The sequence below is a fragment of the Hippocampus comes genome, unplaced genomic scaffold (assembly GCF_001891065.2).
Source record: "Hippocampus comes isolate QL1 unplaced genomic scaffold, H_comes_QL1_v1.1 scaffold528, whole genome shotgun sequence".
NCBI lineage: Eukaryota > Metazoa > Chordata > Actinopteri > Syngnathiformes > Syngnathidae > Hippocampus > Hippocampus comes.
In genome coordinates, this window is record NW_017804900.1 from 117515 (window position 1) to 133638 (window position 16124).

General features: G+C 46.4%; 3 protein-coding genes across 4 annotated transcripts; all 3 read left to right on the forward strand.

The window, feature by feature from the left end:
* The first annotated feature begins 296 nt into the window (after positions 1–296).
* LOC109523728 (peroxisome proliferator-activated receptor alpha-like) lies at positions 297–8827 on the forward strand. The gene is made up of 8 exons (XM_019883094.1): positions 297–545; positions 2402–2612; positions 2793–2947; positions 6687–6825; positions 7364–7566; positions 7635–7904; positions 8154–8397; positions 8471–8827. Exons 2-8 carry the CDS (start codon positions 2429–2431, stop codon positions 8713–8715), a joined length of 1440 nt encoding a protein of 479 aa, XP_019738653.1. The 5' UTR covers positions 297–545; positions 2402–2428; the 3' UTR covers positions 8716–8827.
* A 3-nt stretch (positions 8828–8830) lies between these two features.
* cdpf1 (cysteine rich DPF motif domain containing 1) lies at positions 8831–12332 on the forward strand. 2 transcript variants are annotated; one of them, XM_019883145.1, is made up of 4 exons: positions 8831–10046; positions 10188–10299; positions 10640–10750; positions 12226–12332. In XM_019883145.1, the coding sequence occupies exons 1-3, from the start codon at positions 9934–9936 to the stop codon at positions 10748–10750; spliced, it is 336 nt and encodes a 111-aa protein (XP_019738704.1). In that variant the 5' UTR covers positions 8831–9933; the 3' UTR covers positions 12226–12332. The 2 variants fall into 2 exon arrangements, with proteins under 2 accessions (XP_019738704.1, XP_019738694.1); XM_019883135.1 differs by lacking the exon at positions 12226–12332 and having other exon boundaries at positions 10640–10806.
* Positions 11449–14121, forward strand: cdkn1ba (cyclin dependent kinase inhibitor 1Ba). Its single transcript, XM_019883126.1, has 3 exons — positions 11449–12585; positions 12754–12870; positions 13031–14121. The coding sequence occupies exons 1-2, from the start codon at positions 12207–12209 to the stop codon at positions 12852–12854; spliced, it is 480 nt and encodes a 159-aa protein (XP_019738685.1). The 5' UTR covers positions 11449–12206; the 3' UTR covers positions 12855–12870; positions 13031–14121.
* The last annotated feature ends 2003 nt before the right edge of the window (positions 14122–16124 follow it).

The following is a 16124-nucleotide window of genomic DNA, read 5'->3' on the forward strand; positions in this document are numbered from 1 at the left end:
AGCGCGCTTGAAACGAATCCACAATAACAACCCTTTCTCCACTCTCTTCTCTGATCACCAGCTTGACCCGCACCCACATACAGCAGAGGGCGCAACAGACAAAATATGCATTCAGTTCCTTTTCAAGAGCCGTGTTTCTCATGATTCACCCGAACAGAAAGAACATTCCCACCGTCAATGAATTAAGATTTAAATATTCGCTTTTTTTATCTTGTCTGTATTTAAAACGCGCGTACTGACGGTGTGCTGTGTAAAATGACTACAGTAATTTTTTTTTTTTTACAACCCGGAAGTGTTCGCCAACCCTTCGCTGCGATTGGTCCAAAGTATAGGTGTGTCAGGAGGTGTGCTCGGTCGTTCGCTCTCTGCCGACGTCATTTCCTCCGAGGGGGCGAAGGGCGTGTTGACAGAACCAGGGCCGCGGTCCGGACGCTCGGGCAGCGGCTTCGCTCATCGCACCGTCTACCGACTTCACCCGCACCGCAAGTCAAACGAGCGCCCCCGGGATTCGTCATCTGGAAATGCTCGGGAGCGAACTCTCGGCGGTAATGCAAACCATTCGTTTACTCGTGTTATGCAAGTGTGCCTGCGAGCCGCTAAGAGGATTTCCGCCCTATCTGCTGAAAGTTTTGGAGCACTCAAAAACAGGTCGAGCGGTCCGATGACCTTGTCAAGACACGAGGGTGATATCCAGGCAAGTTTAGTCTTTGAACGTATTTTGGGATTTTGACACTAAACGGATGCCCTTTTAGCAGGGAATCCAAAGACTTGTTCACTGTTGTTGCAAGTGCAAATTAAAAAAGCTACAAAAAATAAGGGCAGCTGCGTCTGGACCACATATGGTGTTTCGATTTTTGTTCCTTCACACTTGATTTGGATTCATGCGATTCTTTGTTGACATGGATTCACCAAAGCTCTTTTTTGTTCTCTCCTCCTGTGACCTAAATAGAGAAACCCTCTCCGCCTGGGAAGTCAAAACAATGAGTGCCTGATCAGGTGACACTTAAAAAGCCACATTAGGTGCACCTAATGAGAAAAACATTTCAAAAAAGTTGAGAACTTACTTGTTTTGAGTTTTTCAGTTGGCTAACTTAGTTTTGTGGCAGCACGGGGTATTTTGATCATCACCAGAATAAATGTGGACCATCTGTACTTGTGCCCGCTTCAGATTTTGTCCAAAGAGAGGAGCTCTGCCTTCGTCAAAAACAATCCCAATATTTAAAATGTTATGGAAACTTTCCTCATTAAGTGACATTAAGATTCTGTATGTCAAAAGTGCTGGTGCATTTTTATTACTATTTTGGTTGCATTTGAACACTTAATGACACATAGATGTTGATACCAATTTATTTTAGGGTGTTCATCATGCTGCAGACCACTCGTGATTGCGAAACCTCCAGATGTGATCCCACTTAAATGTCACTGACTTGCACTCACCTGGCTTTGTTTGTTTGTGCGTGTGTGGAGTTTTCACAGCATTCTGCTAGTTACACGGCTCACTGTCAGGACATGTCCTGCAAACATGCTGGAACACACTCACTCCTCCTGAACAAGAACGAGTGAGAGTTCCATATTTGTGGATTGTTTTGTAATGGTTGATGCAGGTACCGTAAATGTTAGAACATGACGTTTGATGAGTTTTGGCGAAACTGAACATGCAGTTCACCAAGAAAAACAACGCTGACTTTAAGGGTACAAACATGTACGAAAACTCAAAACTTTGCACATGCAAAATCATCAGTATTTTATTAGTTTATTGTGAGATTTAAAAATGAACTCGGTAGCACCCCTGACAAACTTTTTTTAGTATATGTAGTAGCCCAAGAACGACACAAAAAGTCTCCTGGAGCCATCTGCCAAACCTAACAGGAACTCCGCCATTTTAAATTTCCTTTCAAATTTGGCATCAGCGTGACAACAGAAACTGCTGTAACTTGACCCAGATAATCCTGTCAAGTCAGAATGTCACACATTAGATGAGAGAGTCTCGGAAAAAAGAGGAACGGAATCAGAAAAGCACATGTAGTGTTGTCTGACATGAGCAGAATAATGTTCTGGTTGATTTTTCCTCTAACAAGAATCAATCACGTTCGATTCTGCTAATTGGTTGTATTATGTGTTGCAACCACAAGTTCCAATCATGTTAACGTGAAACCGACTTGCAATTCCTATCCCTATTGTTGTAATCTTGAATCTGGGCTTTGCTCTGCACTACATTAACGTCAGAACATCTGCCGCAGTCAATTACTGGAAGTCAGAGGGGGGGAGTTTGTGGAATGGCTCAAACAGATGTCCCGGCACGCTCGCTAAACTACGTCGATGTTGCTTTTTGATGGCACTTTAACGGCCGTCTTGTTGGACACAAAACTCATCAGGTTTCACTGCTGTCTTCTCTCCGTAGTCTGGTGAGTGAGGTCGTCAGCCGGCCATGGCAGGGGATCTCTACTGCCCCCCATCCCCACTGGGGGACTCCCTCTTGGACAGCCCGCTGTGCGCTGACCTCATGGAGGATCTTCACGACATCTCCCAGTCCATCGGGGATGAGACTCTGGGCTTTGATTTCCCAGAGTACCAGCGTCCCGGTTCGGCGTCAGAGAGCTCCATCGCACTGGGTGAGTTGGCAGGTGAAGGCAGGTCATCTTCTGAGCATATTTTCTTTATTATGATTATTATCCTCGTTTTTTGTATAAACTTGAATTAGAGACTGTGTCAGTTTTATGTTAAAGTGCTAAATAGTGTCGAAATCCTCCCAAATGCACACTCAAATGTTTCGTCCTGTGTTGTCCGGTCAGACACGTTAACCCCGGCTTCCAGTCCGTCGCCGGGTGGCATCGGTGAGGCGCCGCATCCCGACGAGGTCTTGGGCCCCCTCACCTTGGAGTGCCGGGTGTGTTCGGACAAAGCGTCGGGGTTCCACTACGGCGTGCACGCCTGCGAGGGCTGCAAGGTGAAGCTTCAAAGAATTTGGTACAGCATTTGGTGCTCACCTGCCCCCATACGCCAACATATTTAGTGCTGGCTATGCAGAGGCGCTTGACCTCGAGGCCAGTGGAAAGTTTCATAGACAGCAAAGCCAGCTTGTGAGGTCGAGGACGCGACGGCCTTGGTTGACTCGTCACCTCTCCCCTGCTTGGCTTCCAGCCAGCATCAGTGACGTTTGCGCACGCGTGGATTTGTGCGACCACTCATGGGGAAGTGGCCGGATGTCATCGGGACCAAACGGGGCGCCTGATATTGTTGGCTTTTGTCGCTGCGGCGGTCACAAAAAGTGAGATGTATACAAGAGGTGTGAGTCATCAACGCACGCGACCCCACTTGACACTTGAGCCGCAGTACTCGCTGTTTTTTTTTTTTTTTAAATCAAAGGGCACTTACAACCTTTTGATTGTTCAGCGTCCAAGTTACGTCGATATTTGACTGCTGCCCTGTTCATTGCCCCATCATGGAAAACTCCGCCGTGTGTGTGTGGCAGTCAGAAATACGCCTGGCTTTTTTTGGGGGGGGCGGCGTATTATGTAGAGGTGTTTTATGTTGTTTTGAAATGGCTAAAAATGACAGATTTTTAAAAAATACACCTCACTATTCATTCCAAGTGGTAGTCGTTAGGCCCCAACTGATGAATTGATTGGTGAAACAATCAAACAGAAAATGTGCCGAGTGACAGTCACTCATATACGTCAACTTCACCGGTCTGGGGAACGCCGCTCCATTCGCTGTCCGCCAGGATTTTTACCCCAAAATGGTCCCACATCAAACTTCTCTTTTTACGCGGCCCCTTTAGGCAGCAAGCCAGTTAGGCTCAAATGACATGTGGCCGGATCAGTTGGCCTGAGGCTCAGAGCTAAATGCCTTGAATGCACAAGCCATCTGCAACAAAGTAAAACAGCTTCTTTTCGACTGATTGCACAGTAATCTGGGCGAGCCTAATGACCGTCACTCCGGCATTTACGAAATGCAGATGTACGCCAATGTCACTGGACAAGGCAACTTGGCTCCATTAACTTTCTACCAGTATGCTTTCCTGTTTTTTTTTTTGTTTGTTTGTTTTGTTTCCTTCAAAATGATGCCCCCATTGCGGCCATTTCCGGCAGAAAATCACTAGGGCCGAAATTAGATGTGCTCCAAGACTCAGGTCTTAATCCCTTCACATTCTGATCCACAAGCCGACTCGAACAAAACTAAAGTTGCTCCATTCTACTGATTTTCAGAGAAAACGAGCAAGCCGAGTGACAGTCGTTCATGTTCACGAACTTCACCAGTTTGGGGAACCTCACATTTGTAATGTATAGTAAATAAAGCAAAGTGGGATCGAGTCATTCAGAGATGTTGAGCAATGTGATTTATTCGTGTGTTTATCTCCTCACGTCGTAAATCACATCGCCTCTGGTAACGTTTGTGGCGCACATGCAAAGACAAGCTTGCTGGAATTTGTTTTCCCCCCTGTTGGGAGGCTCAATTCAAGGCAACGCTGTTTATTCAGTCAAACCCACGGAATGACTTCATTCATCTCCCCTCAAGTGTTCTGCTCACGCTAGCGTGTGATTTAATAGCCCAGAATCTGTGACCATCTTGTCAGAAAGGAATATGGAATGCGCATATTATTGGGTACATGTTGTGTGACATCTGCTCCCGTTTACGTTGAGGGATTTCAAATGTTGTCGTTCGACTCTGGGGCTCTTTAAGAATACATGTGGTACGATTCCACTGGCCCCTTTTTGCTTCCGTAGGGCGGTGAGGTAACGCCGACACCAGTACCTGAAAGCACCGATGGTGTCGGATGATGTGAAACGCAGACAGTGCGCGGGGGGGCCTTGAAAGAAAACAACTTTCTGAGTGTGTATTTTATTCCTCCGCCAGGGTTTCTTCAGGAGAACAATCCGGCTCAAGTTGGAGTATGACAAGTGCGCTTGTGAGGTCGAGGACGCGACGGCCTTGGTTGACTCGTCACCTCTCCCCTGCTTGGCTTCCAGCCAGCATCAGTGACGTTTGCGCACGCGTGGATTTGTGCGACCACTCATGGGGAAGTGGCCGGATGTCATCGGGACCAAACGGGGCGCCTGATATTGTTGGCTTTTGTCGCTGCGGCGGTCACAAAAAGTGAGATGTATACAAGAGGTGTGAGTCATCAACGCACGCGACCCCACTTGACACTTGAGCCGCAGTACTCGCTGTTTTTTTTTTTTTTTAAATCAAAGGGCACTTACAACCTTTTGATTGTTCAGCGTCCAAGTTACGTCGATATTTGACTGCTGCCCTGTTCATTGCCCCATCATGGAAAACTCCGCCGTGTGTGTGTGGCAGTCAGAAATACGCCTGGCTTTTTTTGGGGGGGGCGGCGTATTATGTAGAGGTGTTTTATGTTGTTTTGAAATGGCTAAAAATGACAGATTTTTAAAAAATACACCTCACTATTCATTCCAAGTGGTAGTCGTTAGGCCCCAACTGATGAATTGATTGGTGAAACAATCAAACAGAAAATGTGCCGAGTGACAGTCACTCATATACGTCAACTTCACCGGTCTGGGGAACGCCGCTCCATTCGCTGTCCGCCAGGATTTTTACCCCAAAATGGTCCCACATCAAACTTCTCTTTTTACGCGGCCCCTTTAGGCAGCAAGCCAGTTAGGCTCAAATGACATGTGGCCGGATCAGTTGGCCTGAGGCTCAGAGCTAAATGCCTTGAATGCACAAGCCATCTGCAACAAAGTAAAACAGCTTCTTTTCGACTGATTGCACAGTAATCTGGGCGAGCCTAATGACCGTCACTCCGGCATTTACGAAATGCAGATGTACGCCAATGTCACTGGACAAGGCAACTTGGCTCCATTAACTTTCTACCAGTATGCTTTCCTGTTTTTTTTTTTGTTTGTTTGTTTTGTTTCCTTCAAAATGATGCCCCCATTGCGGCCATTTCCGGCAGAAAATCACTAGGGCCGAAATTAGATGTGCTCCAAGACTCAGGTCTTAATCCCTTCACATTCTGATCCACAAGCCGACTCGAACAAAACTAAAGTTGCTCCATTCTACTGATTTTCAGAGAAAACGAGCAAGCCGAGTGACAGTCGTTCATGTTCACGAACTTCACCAGTTTGGGGAACCTCACATTTGTAATGTATAGTAAATAAAGCAAAGTGGGATCGAGTCATTCAGAGATGTTGAGCAATGTGATTTATTCGTGTGTTTATCTCCTCACGTCGTAAATCACATCGCCTCTGGTAACGTTTGTGGCGCACATGCAAAGACAAGCTTGCTGGAATTTGTTTTCCCCCCTGTTGGGAGGCTCAATTCAAGGCAACGCTGTTTATTCAGTCAAACCCACGGAATGACTTCATTCATCTCCCCTCAAGTGTTCTGCTCACGCTAGCGTGTGATTTAATAGCCCAGAATCTGTGACCATCTTGTCAGAAAGGAATATGGAATGCGCATATTATTGGGTACATGTTGTGTGACATCTGCTCCCGTTTACGTTGAGGGATTTCAAATGTTGTCGTTCGACTCTGGGGCTCTTTAAGAATACATGTGGTACGATTCCACTGGCCCCTTTTTGCTTCCGTAGGGCGGTGAGGTAACGCCGACACCAGTACCTGAAAGCACCGATGGTGTCGGATGATGTGAAACGCAGACAGTGCGCGGGGGGGCCTTGAAAGAAAACAACTTTCTGAGTGTGTATTTTATTCCTCCGCCAGGGTTTCTTCAGGAGAACAATCCGGCTCAAGTTGGAGTATGACAAGTGCGAACGGCACTGCAAAATCCAGAAGAAGAACCGAAACAAGTGCCAGTACTGCCGCTTCCACAAGTGCCTTTCGGTGGGCATGTCCCACAACGGTAAGGCCAGAAATTGAGCTTTTAGGTTGGACTCTTTTCTAAGGACTTTTGATTCAATCCGGTATGTGCGGTCACATTTTTCCAGTCCCCAGGATCTCAGTCGACAGTAAAAAAAACATAAATATCGTATTGAGTAAACAGTATCTATTTTACTCAAGTAAATCTACTTGAGTAACATAGTTTTTTTGTATTGGGTTACTCCCCCACCATTAAAGTAGAGCGAATGTAGCTCCATGCAAAAACACAGCAGGAGGTGACCCGGGGCAAGAGGCTTTACATTGCCTGCGTTTTTTTTTATTTTTATTTTTTAAATAGCGCAGCGTCCCACTGGAACTTTCCACTGACAAAACACAGAGCCCCCACGTAGCCGGTGCACATCTGGCCGGTCCTCAACAGCCGAGGTCATCGGGTTCGTCCTGACCGCCTCGCGCCGCAGGGCACCGCGCTATCAGAAACCCGAGACACAAAAGAGCGCGGCCGTATCAAGTGCAGGCTAATTTATGTAGAGGGAGGCTGAAGGAATGTCTCGGCTCGACAGCCATCCGCTTCGGCCGCATGCCCCAGGCGGAGAAGATGAAGCTGAAGGCGGAGACCAAGATGGCGGAGAAGAAGAAGGAGGCCAGACCCACGCTGGCCGACCACAAGGTTCTGATCGGGCGCATCCACGAAGCCTACATGAAGAACTTCAACATGAACAAAGCAAAAGCGCGGCTCATACTCACCGGGAAGACCAGCGAGCCGGTAAAGCGAGCGACACGGTTTGACTCTGTCCATCTTCAGCTCGCCTGACCTCTTTACTTCTTCTTCAGCCTTTTATTATCCACGACATGGAGACATTCCAGCTCGCCGAGAGGACCCTGGCCACACGCGCGGCGTCCAAGGGGGATGACGCGGAGCCCGAGAGCGGCCTCCCGGCTGGGGTTCTGGTTGCCGCCGTGGGATGCGGCGGGCTCCAGCAGAGGAAGGCCGAAGCGCGTCTCTTCCACTGTTGCCAGAGCACCTCCGTGGAGACGGTCACTGAGCTCACCGAGTTTGCCAAAGCCATTCCCAGCTTCCAGGACCTCGATCTGAATGATCAGGTAGCTTGGGCGTTTTCATTCTCGTTACCTTTGGATTCATTTTGACTTTGGTTTTTCAAATTCAGTTGCTTTGAATTAAGTTTTTACCAGCAGGTTTGAGACGTTGCAGTGGTTTCACTCACTTTCAGGTCCTCAAGTGATGCATTATGGTTTACAGTTGTTGCCCGGCTGCGAGACTGTCTAGGTGTGCAAATGGAATTGCTTCAAAGCAGTGAGTCTGCCCAATAGTTATTGCAGATTTATTTTTAGGTGACTCTCCTCAAGTACGGTGTTTACGAAGCTCTCTTCACGCTCCTGGCCTCGTGCATGAACAAAGACGGCCTCCTGGTGGCGCGCGGCGGCGGCTTCATCACCCGTGAGTTCCTCAAGAGCCTGCAGCGGCCCTTCAGCGACATGATGGAGCCCAAGTTCCAGTTCGCCACGCGCTTCAACTCCCTGGAGCTGGATGACAGCGACCTGGCTCTCTTCGTGGCCGCCATCATCTGCTGCGGAGGTGAGTTAATGTTCCCTGGAGACGATCGTCTCGGTGCTCACTTTTTTTTTTAAATTCCCTCTGGTCTTTGAAGACCGTCCAGGTCTTGTGGATGCGACTCTGGTGGAGCGGCTCCAAGAAGGCATTGTGCAGGCGCTACGGCTCCACCTGCAGGCCAACCACCCAGACGATGCCTTCCTCTTCCCAAGATTGTTGCAGAAATTGGCCGACCTCCGGGAACTGGTCACAGAACACGCTCAGCTGGTGCAGGAAATTGAGACCACGGAGGACACGTCACTTCACCCCCTCCTCCAGGAGATCTACAGGGACATGTACTAAGAGATGGCTCATTTGCCTGCTGTCTCCCTGATCAGTATACTGTAGATTATTATTTTTCGGGAGAAGGGAAGCAGTCAAGATATGGGCCAGAGATAACCAAAAAAAAAAAAAACTAAATGAGTGTAAAACAGTGACAAAATATTGTGGCGGCCAAGGTCTCAAACTCATGTTTAAAACTTATTCTTTACAAAAATGTTATTCCTTTTAATGTGTGATTGTGCCTTCCAAGCAAAAGTGACCACTGTGAAATAAGCTATGAAACCTCAGCGTCAGTAGTTGTAGTTTTGTTGATTTTTGAACCACACTCAAGGTTGAATTAACCCCTGAGTTCCACCCTAAGCAATTATTTAAAGCTCTTGTTCAGTTGCGCTTCTCAGCCCTTGCACAATGTCACTGCCCCGCAGCTTTCACAAATGCAAAGTGAAATAACTTGTTTCAACAAGAGAGACAACAATTGTAAGATTTTGTGCAAATATTGTCGAACTGTTTAAAACTGTATAAAACAATATTATTTTAAAACACTGTCAATTTTATTTGTTTAAGTGTGTTGTGCCTTACGCACAAAAGTGACCGCCGTGAACTCTGATGAAACCCCTGAATCAACATTTTGTGGTGCCGTTCCTTTGAATTTGATATCAGATTAAAGGTTTGGTTCGCACATTCAGTATACATGGAAATGAACTGATTCTGGTCGAAAATAATTTTAAACGATTGCAAAGTTCTAAATTTGTTCACGAATATTAAATACTGTACAATATGAAATTTGTTTTGACAAAACACAATCGGTTGTCGTATTTTGTGAAATGTATGCAAAATGTACTTTAATTATAGTCCATGTGTGCAATAGAACAAAAGGTGGTTGATCTTTAACGCATTAAAATGAGTTGTAGCATTGGGGGGAATGGTTATTGATACGCACTGCCCTTATTTAGCATGCTTTGAGTGTTTTGTGATTAATTACAATACAGGCAAAGCACAAGGGGGCGACTAATAATGTGAGCTCTCATTTTGATTCCCTGTTCCGTTTAAATAACCAATAGGCTGGTGAAACTAGGAATGTATTGTGATTTTTCTCACAACGTGCCATAAAACTTTTCTTCTGCAAAATGTAATGCTTGCCATTTCTCTCCGGTGCTCTAGGAGGCGCTAAAGATTCATCCAAACACATGACTGCAGCCGTAGCAGCAAATGAATTAACGTCCTGTCTGGGCAAAAACAATGGAAGAGACTCTTCGCGAGCACCGTCAAAAGATATTTACGTGCCAGTCGTGTGGTCTAAGCTGTCCTTACACTTCCTACGGACAGAAACCACCAAACACCAGAGCCATTGTGTAAGTGGAAAAATGAAACATAACGATGAGCTAACGGCGTTCAGTGCGGGGCTAGCTATGCTAATGCGATTAGCCACGACGTGCGGAACATTCCACTTTTCCAGCCTGGTGATGTAAATCCATTCACGTGTTGTTGTCCAGGTTGCTGGAGGAGTGCTATGTGACGAAAGACCCCTTCAGTCCAGAGAAAGAGAAGTTCCTCGTTTTGGGTTCCAAGTGCAGCCTTTGTGGCGCTATCATTTGTGTTGGTTCGGTAAGAATTCGGTTAAGTTACATTGAAATGCTCCATTAAGGATTTGAAGTGCATACCGACTGCTGTGTCGGTCAATTCAATTGCGCATGGGTGCCAAGCCTTTCTGACCTAGAAACGCACTCCCAACTTCCCTCTGTGTGTGCGTTTTTACCAGTTGCTCTCTTATGACTTGGTAGTCATGTGGTACAATGCACACTATGTGCTGAGTGAGCGTTTGTGAAATCAATTAAATCTACTTTTGCTCCGCGAAATGCCTCCTCTGCCCTTCCCCACCCATTGGATGTGACCTGCCACATGTCGTGTAAACAACGCACTCAACCACTGATTTCTCATCTGGCAGGACTGCAGCCTGTTCTACACCAAGAGGTTCTGCCTGCGCTGCGTCAACGAAAACCTGCAGCAATTTCCCCACCAGATCCGGACCGAGTTGACCAAGAAGCAGCCGCGATAGGTTTACAGTCCTTTTTTTTTTTTTAATTAAACAGCATGGGACACTTACGCACCTCCGCAATAGAATGACGATGGTGTGTTTTTATTCATACGCTTGAGAGTGATTTCTAATATTTTGTCATTCATCACTAAATATTTCCTTCATTGGATCACTTACTGAATTAGGACTGTTTGTAATACAACTGTTGCTCATTGCTGACTCCTACGGAGTCCCAAAAATTGTTACTTTGTCCTCATTTGTTTGAAAGATAGGGGGGGGGGCATTTTATCTTACATTGTAGCTCTTTAAGATGTTTTACCTTCAAATCTACAAAGGAACAGTTGAAGTCTGGACACAGCACAAAGCCCCGTGGCGATTCTATTGACACATTGGTGGTGGTGGTGGGGGGGGGGTGATGCCTCTAAACGACGCTGAATGGATTTACTGCGATTCAATCAAGTTGTTTATGGGCTGCGCAATTGGATCAGGCAGTGCTGTCTTGTCTGCATGGCTCCAATCAGCTGATGCTCACGATAGTACTATGCGGGGCCCCGCAGCCATCTCGATGCTTTATTTTTATGTTAACTGTAAACAAGTGGCCTTTAAAGTCTTTGCAGAGAATTAGGCGGTTGCTGTTTGAATGAATTATTAACCAGCTGTATGTATGTATGTATGTATATGTGTGTGTATATATAGAGAGAGAGAGAGAGAGAGAGAGAGAGAGAGAGATATAGGGAGAGTTGGCTGGGTGTCAAAGGTCATTTTTAATCTTATTTGGCTCCAAATCACAGAACATCTGCTCTCCTCTGCCCCCTGGTGGCTGTAAACGGCAAAGGTGGAGAGGGAAGCTTTGATAGATTTTGCATTCGTATGATTATAGAGGAGCACAACAAAGCCACCAACGCCAGTGGCCTTGAAGCTCGGTGGCCATGTTGTGACTTTTTTTCTGGGGGGAGGGGGCAGTTTGTCAACGAAGTGGACCGTCGGGGGTTTGAGGATTTCAAGCCGCAAAGCAGGAATGGAAGTCTTGAGGCTGTTTTCGGTGTGTTGACTTCAATCCGGTTTTCACTGCGTGCTGCTTTAAGAGTTTCTCACTCAGTGGGCGGCCCGAAGCGAGCGCGCAGACCAATGAAAGCTCCGCTCTGTTTAAATAGTCCTTCATGTCAACTTGCCTTCTTCACTCTCTGCTCTCGCTAACGCCATGTTGGCTCCGACGACCTGACTTCTGCGGATGTTTGTGTGCGTGTGTGCGCGCGTGTGTTTGTGTGCGTGCGTTTGCAGAACGTGACAGTCGTGCTTTTTAAAACCCCTGCCGTGTCGTTTTTGTGGATTGTTTTCTCCCCCCCCCTCTTTTAATTTTTTTTTTTTTTTTTTTTTTGCGTGGCGCACTGGAGTACGCGCTTTGCATTCTCGCTCTGACTTCGCAAGGAATATTACAAGCCAAGGGATTTGACGTTGTTGTTGTCGTTGTCGTCATATGTGCAACAAAATGTCAGACGTGCGCCTTTCCAACGCCAGTCCGCCGCTGGAGAGGGTCGACGCGCGGCAGCAGGACCGCGTCCGACCCCCGGTGTGCAGGAACCTCTTCGGCACACCTGACCCGGACGAGATCCGGGCCCGTTTGGCGGCCACACTGAAGGATGACGTGCGCTCGTTCGTGGACCGCTACAACTTCGACCCGGTCCAAGATAGACCGCTCCCGCGCGGGGACGTAGAATGGACGGAGGCGCGGGAGGCGCCGGAGTTCTACTCCAGGCCGCCGCACAGGAGGCGGCGGCCGCCGATGGAAGATTCCGGGGAGTCGCCTCGGAGCCAAAACAGAGACTCTTCGATGAAAAGACCGTCGGATGCTGCAGGTGACAACAACAAGCACACGCCCTCTCGAAGCATCTTTGCGGACTTCGCAATTCCTGCTTTTATTTTTTTTTCGTGAGGACGTGCAGCTTGGCGCATATCCCCACCCCCCCTCCCAAGTCCTTCTTTCTCCCCCTTCCTCCTCCTGACGACTCCTTCTCTACCGCCAGGTCTGTCTAGCGAGTGCCCGACGAAGCGGTCGCATTCCAGGGGGGACGACGACGACGAGCCGCCCCCGGACGCTGGAGGTCCGGCGGCGGAGGTCCAGTGAGAGACGCTGGCACCAGGTCAGAGCCCACCACAAGCCCTTCATCCTCATTTATTTATGACCACTACCGTTATTACGATGACTATTACTGTTGTTATCTAAGTGGATATCGCATCGATTTAACAGAGTAGAAAACCTTTTTCATGTGGGTGTTTTGGTTTGTTTTTGTTTTTTTGCAGACAGCATCATCAAGAAGAACCCTCAGCAGACCCCATAGGAAGGCAATAGAGGCTGCACAAGCACTGAAATATGTACACTATCAAGTTTTGGCACTCTTATTAATATTATTTTGTATTGTTAAATCGCCTCAGAAGCAGCAGACAATGTAGCAAGAAGTGTGCAAATTGATTATCCCTCCTGACCCTCCCTCCATTTTGTTTTCTTACTACCTATGTTTGTTTTTTTTTTAAATTTTATGTATGTAGCACATAAAAAGCATTCTGCTTTTCATGCCTGTGTTTTCAAATATGCGTGAATTTTGACACGGGCGGAGTTGCAGTGCAATTTCCACCCTGCAAAGATGTTTTTCGTTCAAGTGGTCATTAATATGTCGTTCTTATTCAGGTATTCCACTTTTTTGGGGGGGAGGGGTAACTGCAGATTTCAATGAATCAGGGTTGGATGGAAACTTATGTCTTCTGTTTTTTTTTTATTATGGCTTTATGTGTCCCAGTGTTTTAGCTTGGTAGGCCGGCATGGTTCCATCGTTACTGGGAATAGCCACAAAAAATAACGTTTACATGGTCTCCTGATGTGCCCGCTTTTATTTAACGATTAAAAAAAAAAAATGGGGTTTGCCAAAGTGTGTGCCTTTTTTGGGCTGAGCAATATTTGACCAAATTTCACAGTATTTGCCGCTAATCCTAAGAATTCAAACAACAATTTGACCGGCTTATACTGCAGCGGTTTTGCTAAACTGTGGTGTCCAGATAAAAAAAATGTGTTTGGGGAAAAAAAAAATCACTGGGCTACTTATGCAAATATGTGAAATTCATGTGGAACATGTAATTGCACTATTGTTAATTCAATTTTTTTGTGTGGTAGGCAGAAAAACAAAAGTTGCACTGCCTCGGCAAAAGTGTAACCTCTGAAGTGTACCTGTGTGCCTTTTTGTTTGGAAAAACACTGAAAAATTATACTAACTTATTTATGTTTGTGTGTGTATATGTGCGCGTGGTGGGGTGTTTGTATGGCTTTTCCAAAGCAACGTTTTTGTAAATATGTTTTAATCATTGTTTGTAAAAGACGAATAAACCGTTGCAAACCTGTGCCGAGAACGTTTTAAATGTATTATTTTTCCCTCTAAAGTCAACTTAGGATGCCAGGTTCTTTCACAGGCAACTAACTATGAGCAGTCTAACCACTAATCAAAGCTTACTGATATGCACCGGGTGCTTTATTTGCATAAAAGTGTAACCTCACATGCACTTGGCAACAACTGCACGATAGATAGTAAGTGAGCTCAAATGGCCCTCGGAAGAAAAAAAAACCCCTGCACAGTTCTCAAGTGGGGCAGAAAAGCTGCAGTGAAGGCATGTGAGCTGCAAGAGGAGGGAAAGAGAAGTGGCGTGCCGAGCAGCCAATACGAACGCAGAGCAGAAAAGCAGACCACTTAAGTGGCAGCCAATCAGGAACCGGGGGCGGGAGTTCGAGAAGGTACAGGCTGTTCTTTTCATAAAACACACGCACACACATTCGAGTACACTGCAATTAGTTTCATTGGCTGCCTCTTTCCTGTTGATATCAGTGTGTAGGAGGCACGCACACACACAGACACACGCGCACAAGTACACGCACTCAAAATGTGCGTGTACGCGTGTACGTGTGTACGTGTGAGCTTTTCCTGTAATACCTCACTTCGCCTGCAGGCGCGCAAGTGTGTGCTGAGCTCATCGCCTTGCAGTATTTTTATTTATTTTTTTTTTACCTTTGACAGCACACCAGCACGTTACCACCGCCTGTGTACAAATCTGCGATGTCAAAAGGGTAACAAAGTGGTTTTAACCATTTGTTGATGTACAATGTTTACGTTTTTGTCACGTCTGTTTTTGTCATTAGATTCACCTGGTGCAGGTAAGCCCCGCCCCAATCAGCTTCCTGCCTGCACCCCCCGTCCCCAACTGAAAGCTCAGGTATGTCCATTTATTCTTTATTTTGTTCTTCTTCTTCCTATTATTATTATTATCATCATATTCTTCAAAAGTGTGTTGATTGTAGCCATTTTAAAAAATGTGAAATGAGGTTTTTGTTCAGATATCAAATTTGTGAGTTGAAGTAGCAAGCAAGCATTATTGTTATTTTCTGGCCATGTCAGAAAAAGCTTTTTCATTGCCTGAGTTAATGAACGGTAATTGTTCCTCCAGATAACGAATGAGGGCCATAAACGCTGAAGGCTATGAATAGATATTCACCAGAAGGCCTATAAAAGAATGAGCTCACTTCTTGGCTGTCATTGCCAAAGAGGAAGGCAGAGTGCCGATATTCCTTTAGAATTTGTTTTCATGCGGAAATACAACTTCCCCATGCAAGCTGGTATTAATTCAGCCCTTCTTCTGCGTCATTTTTGTCTCGTGGTCACACCATTGTGATGGCCGAGCTCTTTTAATTTTAGTCGGCGTGGAGCTAAAAATGGGATCGTTTGGCCAGATCTTTTTGTGGTGTGGGATGTAAACAAACAAATCTGCCAATGTGAGCTCTTGTCTGGCCGACGTGACCTTTCCAAAAAACGGAAGAAAAAAAAGAAAACGGGCTCATTAAATGTGAAAACCATCCTCTCCCGGTTGTAGTTTATGTTTTTCATTAGGCCTTCGAGAGCGCAACATTGGAGAGGAGACACCGATCAAGCGCAGCTCACGCTAATAACCTCAGGCCACGACTTTTCCCCAAACGCATGTTTGCACTCGTCGCCTGGATACGCGTGGCAGTGTGTCACCTCAACAACATATTAACCATCTTACAAAAAAAAAAAAAAAAAGTTTTTGGAATGGGCTGATCTTTTGGACCCCACTCGGTGAAGGAAAGGAGAAGAAGCGGCAAGGAAAACTCGGTCCATCTGAGCGACAACGGAACTCCGAAGAGGAGCCAGCAGATCGTCACTCCCTACGGCCGATCTCTGGGACGCACCCTTCCGCCCAAGGTCGTTATTTATTAATCAATACAACGTTTCACATCTGCTTGAAAAGGAAATTGTCCCATAACATGATGACTTTTAGATCCTATTTGTTGTTAACCGAGCCACAGAGGAGGGGGGGGGGGGGGGACACGCACCTCTGG

Bases quoted from the DNA above. Each gene is read 5' to 3' on its own strand.
- LOC109523728 (XM_019883094.1), top strand. From the start codon at position 2,429: ATGGCAGGGGATCTCTACTGCCCCCCATCCCCACTGGGGGACTCCCTC. The intron at 2,948-6,686 runs GTGAAGCTTCAA...TTCCTCCGCCAG, and splicing joins ACGCCTGCGAGGGCTGCAAG to GGTTTCTTCAGGAGAACAAT. The intron at 7,905-8,153 runs GTAGCTTGGGCG...ATTTATTTTTAG, and splicing joins ACCTCGATCTGAATGATCAG to GTGACTCTCCTCAAGTACGG.
- cdkn1ba (XM_019883126.1), top strand. From the start codon at position 12,207: ATGTGCAACAAAATGTCAGACGTGCGCCTTTCCAACGCCAGTCCGCCG. The intron at 12,586-12,753 runs GTGACAACAACA...CTCTACCGCCAG, and splicing joins AAGACCGTCGGATGCTGCAG to GTCTGTCTAGCGAGTGCCCG.
- cdpf1 (XM_019883145.1), top strand. From the start codon at position 9,934: ATGGAAGAGACTCTTCGCGAGCACCGTCAAAAGATATTTACGTGCCAG. The intron at 10,047-10,187 runs GTAAGTGGAAAA...GTTGTTGTCCAG, and splicing joins CCAAACACCAGAGCCATTGT to GTTGCTGGAGGAGTGCTATG. The intron at 10,300-10,639 runs GTAAGAATTCGG...CTCATCTGGCAG, and splicing joins CTATCATTTGTGTTGGTTCG to GACTGCAGCCTGTTCTACAC.